This window comes from Balearica regulorum, chromosome 2 (assembly GCF_011004875.1).
Source record: "Balearica regulorum gibbericeps isolate bBalReg1 chromosome 2, bBalReg1.pri, whole genome shotgun sequence".
In the NCBI taxonomy this organism is placed as follows: Eukaryota; Metazoa; Chordata; class Aves; order Gruiformes; family Gruidae; genus Balearica; species Balearica regulorum.
Window position 1 is genome coordinate 23939754 of NC_046185.1, and position 22248 is coordinate 23962001.

Consider the following 22248-nt stretch of genomic DNA (forward strand, 5'->3'; position numbering starts at 1 on the left):
CTGAAGGAAGAAGTCCAGGCTCTGCCATGGACCCTCCGTGCCTGGGCAGCAGAGATACAACCTGGCTGCTGAAGGTTAATTAGCGAGTGGTTTTCCTTACTACCTTCTGCTTTACTGCCACACATTACTAAGGTGATAATCTGTGGTATTTGCTCCTGAGCATTTACTCGTCATACTTGCAACTTCAGTAGCTAGTTTAAAGTTGCCAAAGACACTAAGACAGCTTTGAATATATAAATATGTAATTATATCCAATATATTGATACAATTATCTACATGATCTTTTTCCTCTTAAGAAAACTTCAGATACATCACATAATAAGTAATTATACTACAGTTACACTGCTCTGTTGAAAGGTATCCTCTACGAAGCAGCTTCTGAGAAGAAAGGGCAACAAAGCTATGAAAATAATTACAGGGGAAATACTGCAGTTAATTTAAGAGTCAGCCAATTTATTCAAGTCTGGAAACAGCAGTAGCAAACAAATGGAGAGATGTAGTAAGGGACAATTTTCCAGGAGAGATTTAGTTAGCAATCCACTAACTGCACTGGATTTCTCATTAGTGTCGAGCTGAATCTTATGACAGCTCATTCTCCCCACGAGAACAATATTTACACATTACCAATTAACTATTCTTTAGTGAAAGAGAGTTTTTCAGCATTACATGGGGACACATGTGGGCTCTGTAAAAACATGAGATGTGTAACACACGGTAAACAGAAAGTAATGATCTTAAACAGGCCAAACCCTTGAATTCGTCACTAATAAATGTCCCCATGCATTCAGCAGTCCTGGCTGCTGGGAGCCTGTTTTCTTCAAATACTTCAAACACTAAAATCCAGGAACATTTATTATTTTAATCCATTACAGGCAGTGCTTGATTTAACTTTATTGGTTGTGGTGGTGGTAGTAGTTATAGTGGGGGTAAAGCTATGTTCTTTTACACATCATTTCAAAAGGGCTTAATTATATTTTATAGCTCAGGCCAGGAATCCTGCTTGTTTTGTGTCTAACAAGGTTCAAATGGAGTTCAGGTCAGTGATGAATCAGAAGAGAAGTCAAAGATGGTTATCTATTTGAAATGAGCTCATCTCCCTTAAAGAATAACTGGGCAGGTACATCATGTTCATTACTCTACTGCATACTAAATAGACGAAAAATCTCAATTCACTTGATTTGGTAATTTTGGATGTTGTGATGCCTGATCAGAGAGGACATATTAAAGTTAAGACTAAGGGGATTTTCATTTTTGGTCAAGGCTGTCTTTGGTATACAATAATTTAGAATATATTTGTAAAGCTCTATATTGCCCTATCTTATTCTAATTAATTGGAGAAAAATGCATAATGGAAAACAACAAAAATAGTGTTCATTTTGTATCCGGGAGTCCAGCTTTCAAAACTGACCAAGTGCTACACTGACGTGTCATACTTGGTTCTTGTATCATAAACATTTTATTTTTAGATATCAGCAGTTTTCAGAAAAGTGACTAAACATTCTTACTCCAGGTTTACATATGGACATGGAAAGGTTCTTCAATTTAAAGAAAAAAATCTATTTATTTTCACATCTTAATTTTAAGTGGTTGGTTGAAAACTTTGGTTTATTTTCAGGAGATAGCTGGTACCTATAACTATCACTCATTTATGAAGCTGTAGATACCTAGCATTACTAAAAATTCAGGCATTGAATGGTTGCATGGTAAATGAAGCATTACAAAATAGTGGATGCCACTCAAAATGTAACCCTACATAATTGCCACAAAGTTGAATTAGAATTATGGCGTTGGTGTCTTGCTCGTCTGCTTGATTCACTGGATTTCAACTGCTTTAATAAACTAAATAGCCCATGAACTAGAGGGTCAGTTTTCTTTATAAATAAACCATCCCGAAAATAATGCCTGACAGCACCTGAGCTGTTTGAGCCTCTGTAACCCAGTGAATTATGCTTGTGAAAGTCCAAGGCTTGACCAGTACCCCCAGGCCACACAAACCAAACAGGTTTCCCTGCACTCTTGGGATGTGGTTCCCCAGGATTAAGGCCAGTCCAGGTCCAGGCTCCTACATTCCAATCTTCTCCTGCCTTCAATCCTTCCTCCCCATCCCTCCTTAATATACTTCTCTGAATTCTCTTTTGTGTCAGCATGGACATTAAAGTGTACCTGCCCTGAAAGCCAGCTGAAGAAGACTATCTTGCTGGAAACTTTTCTTTTCTGTTGGGTTAGTTTTCAGACAGATCAGTGCCCTGACTCAACTCAACGAGCAGCTGCCCGAATAACCGAGTTAGCACAAGGCAGAGGGTGGAAACGTGTGGGCACAGTAACCTAAACTTCGTATGGAATTGCACCTTTTGTTTGGGCAGTAAGCTGGTGATCTCATGCCATAAAAAGTATTCTTAAGGAATGGACAATAATGCGTAATCTCTGTGTTATCTCCATCATACTGCAAAATGAGATTGAACTGGAGAAATTGCACAGAAAGCATAAAATGTACACAGAAAACATTCAGCTTTCACTATTATCTGTATCTTATCTGTATTTCCTCATGAATGTAAATATTCTATAGAACTGACTGCCATGAAACTGCCACATATAGCACCGGGATCCACACAACAAAAGAAATTCCAGTCTCAAAAAAGTACGCAATTACTTTCCCAATAAAAGCTGAAGAGATTACAAAAATAATCACATTTGTTCTGAACTGAATTTCATTTGGAATCCATTTTTTAAAGTCGACTTTTACTTAAACTGTAAATGCAGTTCTACAAATTAGTGCATACTGCCTTGAATCAACAACCTACAACTAACTTTTTTCTTTATCCTCCGCCCCCCCCCCCCCCGCCAAGTTAACATGCTAGTTCATCAGTAGCAATTCTGAACCCTGTTACAAAGTACCAGTAGGGAATCTGACCAGGATTAATAGTGGTACTCAATCCTGGGATTAGGTGGTGTCTTGTTTCATGGATTTTAGGCCATCTGTTCCTCCCTCCTACATTATACTCCGGCAGAACTATAAACGCACCTCCACCTCAGGGACTATAGAAAGGAATTAGAATTCTTCTGCTTTTCATTATCACAAGATTCAGTAACTCATTTCATTGTCAGGATAATCCCCTTTTACTCTTTCTTTTGCGCTTGCAGGGTATTGCCAAAATCACAAATAAAATCCCAGATGTTAGAGACCTGATGAGGTCTCCACCTTTTCTTGAGTGTTGGGTTTAAGCTACTTGGGACACGGTGTCAAATCTGACAGGACCCTGATGCCCACACCCAATATTCATTAAGGTTTGTTAGTGATTCGTATAGCTGTCTACAAGCTGCACTTCCACCTCAATCCTCAGCGGCCATTTAAATATTTAGTTTGTCCTCTGGCTTTTACTGACAAAGAATTAATTTCCTATTGTTCAAGTGTTGGAAGGAGTTTATATTTCTTTCTAAAAGTAACAAAGGTCTTCTGGGTGTTGTAAATGGCTTGTTACTGCTGCATATTATTTTAGGTAGTCATATCTAATTTAATGTTTTATTTCCCCATGGGCTAACTTGCATATCTGCAGCATCCAAAGGCTATGACAACGCCTTAGCAGAGTTTTCTCAAGAGAGTCAGTTAACTCTAAAATGAAGTTTGGTCTTTGCTCTACACCAATTAATAGCTGCATTTAATTTTTAATATTTCTGTAAAGTATCTTAAGTATGTAATTTCTTTCACGTTTAGTAAAAATACTTGAGATTATCATACGCTCAACTAGTGTTTATTTTTTCCCCTTATTTATATGCTGAAGTAATCATCTCTGCATACGAGACAAAGGGCTGGGGAATTCTGTCTATGATCTTTGGAATATTTTATGTCCGTAACTCTCTTGGTTCAGACACTGAACAGCAAGACTTCCCTCCTGTGTCCAGCCAGAGCAAAATAAGGCTCCGCTGAGAGGCTACAGGCTTCTTGCTGTTTTTCACTCTGGGGAGAGTACAGTCCTCAACTTCTGTCATTTCTCTGCTCTTTTGGCAGGTAGGTAGTGCTAATTTCAACACCAAACCTAAATTAACTGAAAGCCATCTGTTCAGAATTGCATTCTATTTCCTAGTATTTATTGCTAAAAAATATTTCAACTTTAATGGCATGTGACTGTTCTGGAGTGAGCTACATACCTCAAGTGTGATACCAAGCAATGTCAAATCTGACCGGGTACATGGCACTTGAGAGCTCTAGCCACGTTGTAGAAGAGGACAATAATCACTGAACCAGGTCTAACAATAGTTGTAACAGTACAAATAAGCTGCCAAAAATGAGCTAAATGTTTGCTATTTGCTTGTATGAAATGGGTACACGTTTTAACTTGTAACTCTAAGCCACAAAATATAAAATTACTACAGATAATTATTTTATTTAACATCAGTATGACTTAAACTCCTGTCCTTAAGGGTATCAGAAAAACTTTACTGGTAGCCTCTTCTAAAGTAAAATGAATAATATCTTGTTTTGGGAAAGGGATTTTGTTTTGGTTTGTTTTTTTGCCAATACACTGCATCACATTCTACAATAGTATTACTTTGCTAAAACCAAAATACTCAGGATTTCACCGTAAGTACAGAGGAGAACATAAGTATTCTAGCAGAAACAGTAACCATGTTGTTATAAGTAACTGTTGTATTAAAACATGTCCAAAAAATGAAGTCCCTTGACACACTAAAGGTTTAGGGTTGTATAACAGTGCAGCAGGATATGTAGAAATGGAGGTGTTTTAATTTGGTTCAACTGCAGCGTGAGTGTTCAACACTTACAATTTATTTTGTTAGAAGTGAAATAATTTAACTAATTAGCCTGTTTTTCAGGAGCTACATTTTTTTACTTTCATAAGAAATTAAGAAGAAAAATTAAAACAGAGGGCCTTTAGCTTCCATGATTAAACCAGGAAAACCTAGATGGAAAACTGATAATTAAAAAAAAAAGTTGCATGGCAAGCTTCTTTCTTAATTTCAGCTAAAAAAATCAAAGCATTACACAAGGTCACGCACTTTTGTTTTCTCCCTATAAGGGAGGAAAAATGCCGATAATACGTTCTTGCAAGGTTTTTTTGCTAAATAATTCCTAGCAAATAGGATTCCTTACAAACCAACTTCATCTCCTACATTAAAACTCATCTGGCAAAGGGGACGTTTACACTGTTTATAAAACACTGCCACATAAAATGTGTAAAAACCCCATATTTCACTAAAAATAGCTTGCGTAAGTAAGGGATTAGAGTAGTTTCTACTGCTATAATTGTTCCTTTGTAGTTTTTTTCCATGATGTTTTTGAACAGTGTTTTTAACTATGTTTATTAAAGTCAGCACATCAAAAAGGATCAAAGAGAAAGCTAGTGAGAACCAAAGAAACCCCAAGCGTATTGTGTTGTCTCACTGGGGAGTTATGCAGATTCAAGTAAACAAGTGCAAATTGTTGAGGTTTTAATGAAAATTTTCTACAATTATTGTATCTGAAGTCATTCTATATAATAACATCTGTACAGCAGATGGCCATACTGTACAAAAGGCAAGCAATGCTCCTTTTTCTTCCTCTGTTTTAACAGTACATCTGAGATGACTACTTTTGTCATTGTGCTTAGTTTGGTTCAGCAAATAATTCGTAAAATGCAGCTGCTGCAGATGGTCACAATAGTTATTTGACTGTAAAATCAAAGACACAGTGAAGTATTTGTGTATTAGTTTCATTCTATAAAAAAAAAAATTCTGACATTAACCCTGTTCAGCTCAAAAGGTATATCTATAAAACCTTTTGTAAAAAGAAAAGTAGTGAAGAACTGACATATTTAAATACTCCTTGCTCCCAAGGACACAGCTACTACACTTTTTTTAAATTGAGTTAGCTTGCATAATTTCTTTGCAATAATAAAACAAATCTAGTTAGTAACTGTGGTATTCTTCTAAAGTATTTTTAGCACAAGATTATAATACCATTTCTCTCCCACTGAGTAACGCATCTTCTTTCCTGAAGTTATAACTTCCACTTTGGTTTTTATCAGCACTTCGATTTCAAATTAATAATTTTAAATAAAAATCCAAACAATTTATTAAAAGAATTTTTGACAGTTTCAATCAGTTTTGTGGAAGTGTGTCTTTTGCATTTCTTGAAACTTAAAACAATTTATTACACTGTCATAATAGCATGCAAAACCTCATGCACATGTATTTTTCTTTTTATAAAGCAAAGATAAGGCAATTTTAACTAGGAAAAAACTGAAAAGAGTCTGTTGATATCTATTTATTGTCTGTTTATGAAAGTTATTCATATAGACTAACTAATTTCCATTTTCATTTGATTCAGCATCAGTATTGCTTTACTTAACAACACTTGCCAGACTACAAATATACTGAAGATTCATGTATAGCTTGTGACATGAAAAACAAAGATTGGCTTCCTCAGGCTGCCAGAAGAATTAAGAAACAGAACTTCGTAGCAGAATGCTTCCGAGGCTTAACATGCAAGGTACGTCCTCCTTCTGGGAGGATGAAAAACTCCAGGGCAAGTGATATACACTGCTGAGTTTGCCAAATTGCTTTATAGTACAGTGACGGAACAGGCTCGGCTTTGATATATTGAAGCTTGCTGTGGACACTGTAATGTACCACGGGACGCATAATGTAGAAATGCTAGAGGGGGAGTGACGGAAGGAAAGAGGATTATTACACAGAAAGAAAACTAGAACTATTTAAAGAACATTAGAAAGGCATTTTACTCGGTTGCAGTGCTTTTTATGCTAGGGCTGCGATCCGATTGGAAAAGCGTGGGAACGCAGGCACTGTTTCTGCCTGTACTGCTGTTTATTTATGGATAAATAAAGAGTTTCAGGCTCCAGCACTTTCACAGGCTTTCATGTCCTATGAACCTTAAATTTTTCATTTTTAACTTTTAAAACAATAAAGAAGCACTGAAATTTGCTGGCCTGAGGAGAAATATTTCTGATGAAAAAGAAATAAATCACCACCTTGCTTGGCCTACAACTTGTTTCTCTCAGCTACAGACCATTTTACCTCGCAAGCTACTCTGCCAACTACCTACATCTGGCTCATCTCCACATCGTGTAAATGTACCATCTTATTAATTTTATTACAAGACTAATAAAACAATTTACAAAGACATTCAAAATGTCTTCATTTTAAATGAGTCTCTGGTATCTTGTTAATTGTACCCAAGGTGTAAAGTTTCCTTGCAGTGCTGCAGTAATGAGGCTGGAGCGCCCATTTTCCCTGGGTGACTCTCAGCTGTGCAGAGGAAGCATGTAAAAATTTGAAACTTCATAAGCCTGGATAAGAATAATGGTATGACCCAATATTTACATAGTAGCATATGCCAGGGCTCTGAACAATTATTTTTGTGTTTGGTTTTTTTTTTAAAACAGAAATATAGGGTCCTATCAAGAAAAAGTAGTTCTAGAGTGAAAACTGTCAAACTTTTGCCCTTTGAAGTATGTGCTGACTTACCAAAATACCAGAATAGGGGTTCTTGTAACCAGTATTCCAGCCAGAATTACATCAATAAATTAGTAATTACAAGCTAGGGGATATTAACTACAAAATTAAGCACTCTTGGGTGCTGCCCCACTGAAAGGAAAACTCAGGTAATGGAGTCTATCAGGGATTTGCTATTTTCTGTTGTGGATTTATTACGTTACCTAGAGGAGTTCCCCTCTATGCCCCACGCTTTAAAATGGTTATTAGACCACCTCTTGAACAAATCAGTAGCACTTCCAACTTTCAAAAACTCTTACCTGCAGTTTTATGTCCACTTTTAATATTCAGGCTCCCACTGAGGTTTGATAAAGAGACTAACAAACAAGGTTTACTGGGATGTGGGATGGTTTCCATCGAAACAACCATTTGAACAGTGTGAATGGAAATTTTCTGGAAGCAGGAAAGGGCTCGCCACAAATTTTCTTGTATTGAAGCAGCGTTGGTGTGCACGGCAGGTAGCAAATCCTTTGTACCAGGATGTTTGGTTGTTGAAGTGACATCCTCATCTGGAATGATGCCAGCTGACGGAGCAGCCTCCTTCCTGGGCTGATCATCGTTTGTGGTTATGATTTTCTTCAAAAACTGGTTTATTTGATCAAGTCTGACAAAACTGAGACTTGCTTTCAAAGGTTTTGATATGTCCAAATTTATGTCAGCTGTAGGAGGGAATTGGAGAAAGAAATATGAGAAGCTATAGTGCAATTAATCAAGCAATATAAAAATATTAGGCATTTAGTGGAGATAATGTTATTTCTGCCATGATTCATTAAAAGGACTGAAACAAAGGTAAAACATAATGAAACAATATTTTTAGAAATAAATCTGAATTAAAACATCATGAGAAGTACTATAAGCAATTTTCACTATATACATTTTTAAAGGAAGAAACACGTCCCAACATCGATCTTATTTCCTTGTTTCTCCCCAGGGATCACCACGGCTATCTGAAAGACATACACTTTATGCAAGTGTGTAGGAGGGTAAATACATTAGTCCTTTTGTGTCGAAATGAAAATATACTTCATATTCACTTGAGTTTTACATCCAGTAGAACAATTTGACTAAACTCCAAAGCCAGCAGCAAACATTTTCAACACATTTAAATGACTGAATAACATGTATATTCTGTTGTTTCCTACACAGCTAATATGCCGTATTCCTCAATGCACTTTCAAGATGAGATGTGAAATAAAAGCAAATATAAAAACTGAGGTATGTTTAGATTTCTTTTTCTCCCAGGGAGATTGGAATGAATAACCTATATATTTTTAAAATGTTCTTTGTCTCTTTTGCAAAGAATTTTAGTACTTCCCAGACTGCTAAAAGTTTCACAGCATTTTTAGAAATCACAACTAATATGAACAACATTGACAACAACAATATCTTAGTAGCTGAGATGTTGCAATTACCAAGACTATTTCACAGATGGGAAGCAGGATTTTATGATGGTTGAAACTTATTTCTATGCTGCTATCTGCCTTTTTATCAGTACGTTACACTTCATTACAGAAATGCAGCTTTAACTTAGTTTTTCAAATTTTTCATTTAAAATTCAACTTTCACTGAATAATGAATAAGACAGCTACCCTGGGCAAGGGAAAAGTTTGCTTTTCACTTTGCTGTTTGATTCCCTCCACCCCACCCCCAAGAACCAAAAATGATTAAAATTCTGTACATGTATCTAAACTAGATTAAATGTTCAGAGAAAACAGCACTACTTCTTTTCAAGTTTCATTATAACTATACATAGGAAACACTTTGCTGAACGTTTTACACAGATTAATGAATATTTCACCAAAATTAGGACCTAGTTTCAAGCTGTCCAGGATCACGTTCTACTCTTAATGCTGATGCAAACTGATGAGCTTGATTCTCCCGCTCTTTAGGTAAATTACAAATTTTTACAACAAAGGTAAAGGGCTGCAAGAGCAGAACTTCAGAGCTGCTCTTAAGCACAGGCTTCTCCTGACTTCAGAGAGTCCCAGGCACATGACAAAGCACTTTTCTGACCTCCCAAAACATCTGGGGGTTCTAAATTTCAGTTAGGTGCTTTGGTATCTGAATAGATAAATCTCTGAATTATAAACTAGCACTTTTTCTACAAAGATAAGAGAAACATATTCATAGCCATGTAAGATTTGTATAGCTGAATTAAAAATCCCAAAACAATTTTAGAAAAAAGTCCGTAGTACTCCACAAGCCACAGCTAACTAAAATTTAAGACTGAAAAACCTTTAATTGTAACTTACAGTTTTAATTAATGGTTTTCTGAAAATGCTTTCTCTTGTGTTAAAGCTTCCATGCTGCACTAGAAACCGTGGCAAAACACTAGCTAACATGTGGGCCTAGTAGAAAGGCAAGTATCAAAGCTAGGAAGCTGGCCATTAGAAGAGAGCAAGATTTTTAGGCATACAAAACGACACATGATCAACTGGGAATATTTTTCAAAATACTTATGTACCGCTATTTTTTAATTAAAACCAAGGGAAGAAAAAATGTCACAAGACTTTTGAAAATCCCTCCACCCTTCTTGGCGCTAAAGAATACCCCAAGCCTCGCCTGCCTTTTTGCACAGATCATTGGTCCTCTCCTCCCTTTGAATGGAGAAAGGAGACTTATGAAGAAAGTAGAGACCCATGTGACATTACAATACTAATCTACTTATGATATTCAAATGGCAAGGAGTGTTATTCTAATGAAATGTTAAAAACAACAAAAAAAACCCAACCCAACAAAACAAATGAGCAGCATTTTTAAAGTGACCCAAGTTTGAAATCCAACTCACACGAGGATTTGGGTGTCTGAACCATTTAGGCACTTTCAAAACAAGTCACTTATCGCCTTAAATTTCCCTATTAGTGATGTAGTAATACAGGAGTAAAATAGATTAGATGGTTTTGGCTACCCAGTGAATCAGCCCTGACAGAAGTTGGTGGCAGCCAGAAGCATAATTGCAGAAAATGTAACTCTGGAACCTTCACTGCCAATGTTTTAACTATCTCATAATGACATAGGTTATTTTTACAACTGGGGAAAGATTATGTAAGGAGATTTTTTGCCATTTTAAGTAAAATGTTCAAAAAATAAAAATCCAGTTGAGCAATCAACATGGTTTTAGTCTTTGTTCTGTTTTACACTTTATACTTAGCAATGTAAAAGAAACTTTAACATTCCTTCTAAGAAAAACATATTTGATGGACAGAAACGGTGAAAACCGATGAAATATGAAGAGTTATTTATAGCAGTTGATGAAGATAGATGTTCAGCAGCTTCTCCAGTCATGTAAAATGGGCTAAAAAAAGATGTTACAAAGTAAAGGGTCATCTGGATGCAGCTGGATTAAAATTTCCAGGGTGCAAAATCCAACGGTAACAGTCTTTTTAGATGATTTTAAACACCTTGGGAAGCAGACAACACTGCAGATTCTGTACTGGTAGGAAAACACAGGTTCCTCTAATTCAAATAACTCTGAATTGTCCAAAATTACATCAGAATCAGGACAGGGCAAAAGGTAGCTCAAAGCCACCTTTAACTCCTCAATTACATCAGTCTCTCCTTTGCCTACTAGTGACTGGGTACCACGATTATACCCCTTGTTTTCTTTAGATTTAAGACATAATAGCAATAACTTATTTTGCCAGTCGTTATCTATTTCCAGCAAATAAATAGCAAAGACATTACTGCGCTTGTAAATAGATTGCGTTCGAGTTATTTCTGGTTATGTTTAAATCAGACTGAACTAGATGATATCAAAGCAATATTTTTTTTATTACAGTGTAGCATTTGAGTGTAGAATTTGAATTGTTTTTTCTCTCTCTCAATTTCTTCACTACATCTCTTTAGATTACCCAGTAAATCCATGTCTGTCAATTATTAGTTTCTAATTACCCTTCACAACTTTCTGAACAGCTACTAGGAAACAGAATGATGAAATAACTATTGAGTTAAAAGGAGATTAGATATATATAAATAAATTACACTTATTATACGCTCCCACCACACCAGGAGATGACTTAACAGCGAAAGGAAAGGAATCACATTGCAATAATGAAATCAGAGAGGGAATTCAGGTCCCAGAGGCGATTCTACGGAGTTTATGTTAATGTACACCTTGTGGGGGACCAAAAATCAACTGGAATAGTTTCCTGAAAACTGTTTCCAGCTATTTTCTCATTTAAAAAGTTCCAACTTCACTTGACCCATTAGTCATCATATTACTTACATTTATTATGTATTTTGAAATCTATTACAAAAAACCCAATGGATTCAATATGGCCTGTTTGAACAAAATCATAACATCTATAAAAGAAAACCTATAAGCAGCACTCAGAAATTTCTGTCTGAAACAATTTCTTTGTCATTTTATTACTCAGAGCTTCAGATAAAAAATTTCAGAATTATGAGTATTTTACCCTTGTTCTCCATAACATTCAGGTTTGTACTGTGAAGATACAATTTTATTCTGTGAACTTGGGATAATGATATTATTCAAAAGGACGTTTTATTTGGTGTGCTAAGGATGAATAAGCAACACAAAAATAACAGAACTCCTAGCAAGTTGCTTTAGGTCAATCCCAGCTCTCACTGAAGTCAGTGGGCTTATTCTAATATGTGCCATAACTTAATGTACACCAGGTTACTATTTCTATGACTAATAAACTACCATAGTATACTCTTAATCTGAAAAACCAGAAAGTAAATTCCATGAAAATTATTTATAAGCTTTATTTATAAGACTGGGATCTTTTCACAGACTATGAGAAATGTTGAACTGTGAGAGAGAAAAATAAGGCATTTTCCAAGAATTTGGTCACTTCTCATACCCCTCATTCCACAGTGGCTCTTTTACTTCTCATAGCTAATATAGAAAAGGCCAGGTCTTTCTCCCTCAGGTTGGACAGGGGTCTTGCTCTCCCCTACTCCAAGGTGGCTGTAAAATATTAAACTTCTTAATAAATACTGCTATAGAAGAAACTACTATTTGCCCTAAACTCCTAGGAGGATTGAATTTCCTAGTCCTAAACAGGAGAGGAGCAGACAACAGGCATAAAACATTTTACCACCAGCAATATTCTTTCTCTGGGAGCCACCCATCCTGATGTAGGGAGTTTAAGCAGAGGAAATCTGAGGAAGGTAAAGGTAATCTTGAGCCCTGATTCTGATTTGGAGTCAGGGTGGCCGTTCAGTAACAGGGAAATGGCTGAATTGCAAAAATTAAATTTATAAAAATAGGAAAGAGAAAGAGATGTAAAGAAAAGACTAGCTGTACTGTTCTCAATTGTCCCCGGTCAGGCATCAAAAGAGAGACAAATTAAAAGAAATTGAAAAGCAAGAAGAATCCAAATGAATTGTTTTTATCCTCTAATTCATCATTCCCAATTTGGATCAAGGGAAAAGAAGGCAGAAACTTGAGACAAGGCTTCAGAGGCCATCTGCAGTCCATCTTGTATTCTGCTTCTGTAAGACAGATGCCAATTAGTCTAGAAGAGGCTGGTAGTCACTGCTCGGTATTTCTACCTACTGCAGTCTGTGTGCTGCAGCCCCACAGAAGCAGCTCTGTAAGGCCAACACGGCAAACTACAGCCTTCAGGGAGCTGAATCAACTCGAGCCATGCGGGGTGTTCCCCAGCAGTAATAACTCCTACTTCCTTCACCTAGTATGTCATTGACATTACGCGAAGGTGACACTCATTAACAGCTCTAGCTAGCCAGTGCCTGGGTTTGAGATCTTGAGACAAAGCTCAGAGTGATGTAATTCTATCAATTTTTTAAAACCGTCACAACTGAACCAAAATAAATTGTTGTACATCAAGAAGGCTGAAGACATCATTAATAAAGGATGGAGGGTTACTGCTGTTCATAGGGTGTTGACTGAAATTAAGCAACTGTGCAACTACCAAATACACTACAGAAGTGTGTCAAGGGTTGTGTGGTGAGGCCAAAAACTATAATGGGGGCATTGGGAGGCACTACCATGAAAGCAAAACCCCAGCTAAGGGAAACATTATCTCTCTCAACAGAGAGTCAGGGAAGTTGAAGCACAATACGGTGAGATGAAATAAATTGTGCCAGGTCATGGAGCACGTTTGTGGAAAAGAAAAAAACCCCATAAATACTAACTCTTTATTATTTGCTTAGCTGCTGAATAATATATCTATATTAAGACATACATGAAAAAAAAAAAAAAAGAAAGCAAAGAGGATTTCAGAAAATTGAGCAAATGTTTGAAGTAAGTTTTAAAAGAATGTCATTACACTGAAAAAGATACCAAGGAAATATTTTCCAACTTATCCACGTGGCTTCGGTGTGCAGTTTTCATTTTCAGTACTCAGGCATTTAAGAAACTAAATTTAAAATAAGTGTTGTAGATGCTGCTTTTAGAAAGGTACTTTGATAATTTTATGCATTATTACACTGATATTAAAGACAATAGATGTGTCAAAACCAAAGCAATACCTACAGGCCGGTACACCTGTTTGGAATATTTCTCTTTGCCCTTTTAATCAAATAAATATCATTTCATGGCTACAGTGTCAGTACTTTAAAAACTTGTTTGTAAAAGAGCAAAGGGAAGAAAACCCTACTAGAAAGCTCCAAAGTTTTGCAAATGACCCAGAGTTAATTAGAAAAGTCTGCACCCTGGCTAGTTCCCCTTCTCACGTGTCAGCTCTCATTAAATCAAAAAATTCTCATTTCAAAGTTAACAAACACCATGGTTAACAAAACTGTTAAACTGGGATCAAGTGGGCACATTCCTAGGTTTATATATGATGTCATGCTAAGCAGCCCACAGTTGAACTTGCAAGTAGTATGAATGATTTTTCAATATATTAAGTATCTGATCTAATGCTAATTTTCTCTCTATAGGCTAACTGTGCTGGGAACAGGTGGCCCTGCTTTCAATTACGGAGGGCTAACATGCCAGTGTGAGGCCTGGATTAGTTCACCTTCTCACAGGGAATTTGCCTCGGTTGGGAATGGATTTATTATGGCTTCACACATGGAACGGAGCTCATGTCAGCTGAGGGCAGTGATACATCATATGATTCAAATTAACCTGCTGTGGACTGTTCCGCAGGGCTGATATTGTGTATTAAAATGACGACATTTTTAAAACAGCTTGAAAGAAACCAGGATTGCTGAAGTGCAATGGTTCCAATTTGTTCCAACTAATCTATCACCTGCTGGAGATATTATTCTAGTGGGTTTCTGGTAGCTGCTATTTTCCAGGTTTCTCCAAACCACTGACCTTGCTAATGGATACAACTGTTGCCTTTGCAAACAGGGGGGAAAAAGCCAGAGAGAGTGCCAGGGTGCAGTGTTGTTTGTTGCTTTTGACACACAACCCTAGATGGAGCGCTGTGCCCCTCGCGGTGTCCACGCCGTGCCAGGGAGGGACTGGCAGGAAAGAGCAATCCCCCAGGTCCCCTGGTTCTCACTTCATCTTTCAGTGGGGCACGGTATTTCTTAGTTTGTCTGGATAGTTTCTTCTGTAGAAATTATTTTGAAAGGCAAAGTATCATGGATCGCAGTTAATTCACACCTAGCCTAACGCCTTCCCAAGAAATTGCTGGGGGAAGAGGACTTTCTCATAAACCATCTATATTTTGCGTGTATAAGTATTTTAAGGCCAATTGTATAAAGCTGTACTTCATAAACATGTTTCGTATCATTTGCAGAAAGAATACATCAAAGACAGCTTTTATAGCTAAGAAAGCATAGTCAATGTAAAAAAATAAAAAATCCAAAGAGAGGACAAAAGAGGGTAAAGATAATAAATTTTCAAAAACTATTAAAACAAGATGGTCATATTTGTTCCTCACCTAATGAATAATATCTAATGCTGAAGCAATAAACAGTTCACTTATATGTATTGGACAAGAATTAGATGTACAATCCAGTAACAGACTGAATATTAAAGAGAGAGGGTCATGTAAACTGATGTAGATGGAATTTAAAAAATTTTAAATAATTAGTTACTGTAGAAAGAGAAAGAATAGTCCTTTAATACATTGTGGGGTTAAAGTTGAGGTCTGTTCCCACAGGCCTGATGATGAATGCTTATTTCTCCTAGGATCCTATTACCTTAAATCTGGAAGAAATATCATTTTTCTTTAGTTGCCAAAAATGTACAAAATAATCAACTCATGTGGCAAGAAGTGCATTAATGTATCCTGTTATTCTCATTTAATTAGTGGTTTCCAAGTTTAGCTACTTGCTGTAGTTTTTTGATCTCCAAGCTAATATGGACTGACAACCTGGTTTCCTGTGTGGTGAAACCATAAGATTTTTCTGTGGAACGCTATCTACTTATCTACATCAGCTGACAAACTATTTACAAGGAGTACTGGGTTTATCTCACACAGCAAACACTGGGAACCACTTGCAGATTTTTTCTTTTAACTGCTTGCATAGTAGTTTGCATCATAAAACACAGGCATGCTTGATTGCTATATTTGAAATTCAACCTCAGCACACCAACAGTGTATTTGTAAGAAAAATGACATGACAATTAAACCACTGAACTTTGAACACTTAAAATCTATACAGAAAACTGTATCGTTATCACAACTGCTACGTCCAGATTTTTGTCTGTATATGCATGGCTTTTAAAAATGTGCTTTCTGAACAGCAGATCAACTGCACCCAACAGGTAGCATCTACTAGTGCATCCAATGCATTTTAATAATTTACTTACTGCAGTTATAGAACATATATATATATCTCAATGAATCTGAAAACACACAGTATGTCCTTAGAAAATATACCGGTTAGTAGCAGCATTATTTGCCAAGTGGTCACCAAAAACAGAGTAGGACTTCGAGGCCTACAACATAAGTGTGCATTTATTTTTTTTTCCAATTTATTAACTGTGATGTCTCCCATCACAAATATCGTTTCTTTGGTGACCTTACAAGAGCTCTCAGGAGTTTTGCTGAGGTTCTTGTCCTCAATGAACAACTGCCAGCCTAGTGAGGATCTGGTGATGTAGACACTTTCTCCAGGCCTGCTGACGGCCAAGCTACCTCACTCTGGAAGAAGTTGTGGTTAGAGGACTTCACCCCAGGAGAGTTAGTAACTTATTTTCCAGTAGCCTGCTGAGGAGCTGTCAGGCTTTCGTAACTCTTTGCATGTGCTGTTCTGACACAATCACATGCGGAAAGCACCTTCCATTACTCATTCAGTGAAACCTCCAGCCCCCAAGGAAGGCTTCTTGGTGAAGGTTAGTTTATTTGAAGAGGATCTCATAGTGGCAACAGCTGAGGTCAGAAAAATCTGCAAAGGAATGCAGAGCTGTTTTGTTATATTACATCGGCAAAATACTTCATTAAAATTCAGAGTAATTACTGTTGAATCATGTGTAATGATAGTTCCAATTAGCAGCAAAAGATGATAAAAAACCCGCCTTTTGGCTAAGAATTGATGCTGAAGGAAATCTCTGAAGTTTTATATGCTTTGAGAGAATAAATAGACTGAAGTTTATGATGCATTAATTTATGGTTTTTCAGTTCCCTATTTAGCCAGATGCCATGGAGGAGAGAGATATAATACCGATTTGGGATCTGACTGAATCGTTGAGAACGGGGTAGACGCTTAGACTACTTGTGAATATGTACTTTGGAAGCTGGTCCCAACTTCCATGTTTGCTAGTTTAGTTAGAAGTCTGTCCTACTGACAGGAGAGTATCAGGGAAAAACAGTCAGGTGTGTAATGTAATAAATTTAATAAAAAGGCTGCGTGAAGAAAATACAGTGAGAACCTTGAGAAAAGGGGAATGCACAGACAAGGGTCTGGGAATATGAGAATCTGCCAGATGTGGGGAGAGAGGACACAAAAAAACTGCAAAAAAAAAAAAGGATAAAATAAAACCAATCTGGCAGCAGCGACCAAAAGATCGTAGCCTTGAGAGAGAATACATTTTCCTTTTGGCTTTCAAATGGTATTAAAAAATCCTGACTCTTGATATTCCTCTCCTTTCATCAGCTATCTATAAAGGCCACTAATAGGAGATATCTCTACCCTTCTTGTGCTGGTCATGATTAGAATGAAAATCTACTATTACTATCAACTAAGCCTTTAGTTCAAATGGTTGTAGAACATGCAGTAGGTCTGAAGGTTCAAAGTCCTATTAATAAAGCCAAATAGGGATCAATATAACTCTGCGTTGTCAGGTGGTTTTAAAATCTTCTCTTAAAATAATGCTTTCAAGGCAGCAAAGAAAACAAAAAAAAGGGGCAATGATGAGTTCATGTACTTTGTTCTTTCATTGAGATTTCTGCCTGCCTGTATGCAAAAAAATTAATTTTCAAGTTACTTAACCACAGTATTTATAGTCAGCAGGTAAATATGTATGTCTTATTCTCTGGTTGTTCTATTTGATGTCCTGGGGTCTGATATGCAGAAGTGATTACTGCTTCACCCAAAGACAATATGAACTGTGTTTCCAACATCAAAATATCTATATTTTTAAGTACCTTGAAAAACTAAATTGCGTGTTTTAAATTGACAGCCTTAATATAATGTGAAAACCTTTAACTTCCCTGTGCCTCAGCTGCTTTCTGTGAAATGGCAAGGGCATACTATTCCATCACCCATGGGAGGGTTGCATAGGTAAATTAGTATTTCTGTAGTGTTCAGATCCTAAAGCAGTAAGCAACACAGAGGAAATAAGTAATTCTGCTGTAGAGCCAGGTTAAGATATTGTGCTGTAAGACTGTACGAACAGGTAAATGAATGAATAGGAAAACCCAGTACTGAAGAGTTGCTCACTAAATGACTGGTAACAGCTCATTCTGTGTGGTGAGTGAAGTAAGGATATTCAGGGAAAAAAACAACAACAAGTTACAAAATTAAACAAATTATAACAAATATGCATAAGAGAAATGAATTATGGTGGCACAGGTAAATGTAAATGTACTTTCTAACTTTTAATATAACCTCAATTATATCCTACATAGTAACGTAGTTATAAATACGTAATTCACAAAATAGAGAATGGATGCCATCAATTTGCAGGAGTTTCTCTAGGAGCGAAACTTCAAGTCACATTATTTTAAGTAAATGCTAATAAACCTTCATACTATACTACTTATATTCTGTGTTATTTAAAGAAACACAGTATCACTATTTTTAAAAAATTTACAGCATCAACACTTTAGATGATAAGAATTTGCAATACCAGGTATCCAGATTCCAAAGAACCCAAGAGAAGGTGGCTTATAAAAATCTTCAGAAACGTTTTAAAAGTCAGCTTTCGTAAACATAACTAATAAAATTTCAGTTGTTCTAGGACTAGAAGCGGATAGGTTTCATTCCATTGGGAATTTGCTAACCTCAGCCTTCTTGAGGAGTACATTTTCTAAATTTACCTTGGGAAGAAAGTAAATAATTAGACCTTAAACCTACGACTGGTCCAGATGTGACCATTCCTCAACTTTGATTTCAATTCAGGGTAACTGCTGGAGGAAAATTTCAGATTCATTAGCGAGAAATACAACATTTTTCTGATTATCTAATGTGTGTGATTATGTGTGCACATCTACAAATGGGTTAGATTGGAAAAGAGAGATTAAAGTGCAATGCTTACCTGGTCCATTAAGGAAATCTTTAATTTGCACAGTGATAAGAGGAGGCGGAATTCCACTTTTAGCATCTACCTCTCCTGCTACTGTCTGCAACCAAACCTTGCAATAATCCAGAGCTTCTGGTAGAGTCTTCCCAGGATCTACAGGTGATAATGAACATAGTCATTAATGATATATCAGGAATATGATACATAACAAAATGCTGCATACAAAACTAATTAAATAAAATTAAAGAGTTTAAAATGTAACACAGTAAATAATATTCCTAATACTACTGTTACACATAGCATTTGTGCCTACAGGCAGATGCATGTGTATAACAATGCATGCATACACAGGCAAGAGGGCAAAGCTATAATTACACAAAATGTAGAAAACCCACAAAAATATCAAGCAAAATATAAGTAAAAGACATCAGTTACCGCCAGATGACTTTAATTAAAGCTAAAATTCTGTGCTCTTTATGATGACACTTAGGCAGTCCTTACAAGAGAATCTGTGCTCAAAACCTGTTACTTCTAGACGGTATTTTCATTGCCAGGTAGAGAAAACAATAACGGAAAGATAAATGATAAAGGTTAAAAGACCAGAATGCTACCAGATCTGAGAAATAGAGCATAATGGCAATGTGGTTATATCATTCTCTCTGGAGTTTCACTCAACAGCTAATCACAAATGGCAATACCAGTACTGTAAAAAGGCTTTTTAATCTTTAGCAACTCATGACCTTGATTATAATAGTCCTCAATTCTGGCACTACGGTCTTAAATTCAAATAATCAGTTATTCTTTATTATCAAGACTGTTATGTTAATTATTGAATGTCTGCCTCATCCTTAATGATTAAAGGAGATTTTCTTGATGCTATTCTCTGCCATTTTCAGTCAATTAAAAACTGCTATAATTGCTTTATTTGAGTTTTCCTGAAAGGATTTCTTTCAAAAACAGTATTTACATACCCACTATTATAGTCAACATATGGTATCGCGGTATCACAGTCATATGTGGACTGGGTATATAAAGTCAGCTTTGGAATTTGTATTTCTTGACCTTATCATGTGATTCATATAAAACTTGGCACATATGAACCCTTATGTGATTTCAAAGAACTTACTGAAACCAATTGATCATGACTTTAGATCTATATGGAAAAGATCAAAAGTTAGCACATTCTTCAGTTTTTATTTGATCAATTTTCAGGCAATGACTTTACAGCAGTATTTGTACTGCATGGCATATACATTACAGCCTTTCTGTCCCTTTATACCCGCTATACATTTATAAAGTCAGCTCTCAACAGTTATTTAAGAGCTGTCACTGCATACAACAGACTTGTGTATTTTCCATGTGAATTTCTACATTTTTATGGTTCTTAGCCCTTTCCTTTAATTATATTAACCAGAATGGTGTGGCACACTGCCTTTTCTATAGTAACTGCTTTAGGGAATATCTTGTTTCCTGTGTCTGCAGTTTGCCTAGTATACTGAAAATAGAAATAATATAAAATCTTTACCACCAAAGTACACATCTTTTCCAAAATATAGTTTTGTAGTTCTTCTGAACAAGGATGTTATCTCTGCCATGGATCTATACCATAATATCTTGTTTCATGCTAGTAGCTCATCATAAATAACATGTTAATGTTTTTCAGAATATGTAGTGTAAAGCATTGTAAAAATTACTGAACATTGTGCAATGAACATCATTGAATGAATTAAACTGATCTCTAAGTTATTCTTCCTCCAGATGTATTAATATAAAACACTTAGGTGTACCAATACGGGGCAAAATTTTGCAATATACCATGATTTTGTCTCATTTCTGAAAGATATCATGACATACTGTATATAGCAATATAGATCATCCACGGGCTTTTCAGAAAATCCAGTAAATTTAGTCAAACATTTAATTTGAAGAATACATTTACAGGTATTCCTATTATCCAAAGATGTGTTTATGTTATAAAATACCTTATAATTATTTCAAAGTTGTAGCTGTTTAAAGATGAAAATATCTCTGATGAAAAGAACTTACATAGCAGAAAATGTTTGCATGACATAATACATTAGCTATACAAACATTGCCCTCAGGGCACTGGGAATTGCAGCACGTACGCACAGAATCAAAAAAACAAAGGAAACATGGGGCTCTCAGGAGATTATTTTGCTCTGTCATCTCTTCAAGGAGCGCAGCACCGTCACCTCTTCATTACCTGGGGCGCTGCAGGGCTGGGGTACATGAATAATGAGAAGGACTCCAGAATTTACAGATTATGAACATAACACAAAGAAACCTCAATGGACAAAATTAGCCTGAGTCCAACAAAATATATTACTTTTAACCCAGCACTGGCCTTACTGATTTCAAGCACAGTTTTTTGTGTGGGGTGGGGTTTTTTTGTTGCTGTTTTTGTTTTTTTTTAGTTCAAGTGAAACTGTTATTCTGAAACTGAGCTAATTCTGGAAGCAGGATAGTTGCATTGACACAATTTTGCCTCAGAGGTAATAATCCCAAATGGCCATGCAAAGAACTAGTTTGAGTGCTTCCAAGGCCGTAGCATATGGTTAATTTGGAACCTGGGTAACTGTACATCCAAATATGCCAGGTATGGGTCAATAAACAAATTTTTACATGATGAGAAGAAAGCTAAAATCCAGAGGTGTAGAAACTGACGGTGCTGGTGTATATGTGAAAAACTTGAAGGGAGTTCCAAATTGGAGCTATAAAATGTATCTAGGTAGACAAATTAATTTACATCAAAGGTCAAAAGACCTGTGTATCTTGATTAAAATACCTTCTAACATAGGAAACAGCATACACATTTTCATGAGATTAAGGATCAGGAAAGGAATAAAACAATATCAATCAATCAATCCCTATGCTAAGGGCATAGGAATTGCCAGAGAAGAAATTGAATGAAAAAGAGAAAATTTAGGCTGAGAAGTGAGGAATTCCTGATGGGGAGAGCTGTTACAAAAAGGACTCTTCTCCCTCAAGGAAATGATGGAAACGTTCAGAATGCTTAAAAATACACTTGACAGAACACTATAAAATATACAATAGGGAACAATTATGCATCAGCAGGGAACTGGTCTGAATAATGTATTATAATGGGTCATTTCCATTTCCATTTTCTATGATTCTCCCAAAAATCA

The 22248-nt window shown here is 36.2% G+C and overlaps 1 protein-coding gene across 6 annotated transcripts in view; it reads right to left on the reverse strand.

The window, feature by feature from the left end:
• Nucleotides 1-22248, reverse strand: part of VPS13B (vacuolar protein sorting 13 homolog B) — a 486160-nt gene that overhangs the window by 95212 nt on the left and 368700 nt on the right. For all 6 annotated transcript variants that reach the window (XM_075743649.1, XM_075743646.1, XM_075743650.1 and 3 more), the window contains 2 exons: nt 19097-19234; nt 7767-8165 (listed from right to left, as the gene is read on the reverse strand). In XM_075743649.1, the coding sequence (XP_075599764.1) occupies nt 7767-8165; nt 19097-19234 (537 nt within the window). The remainder of the gene's footprint in view (nt 1-7766; nt 8166-19096; nt 19235-22248) is intronic.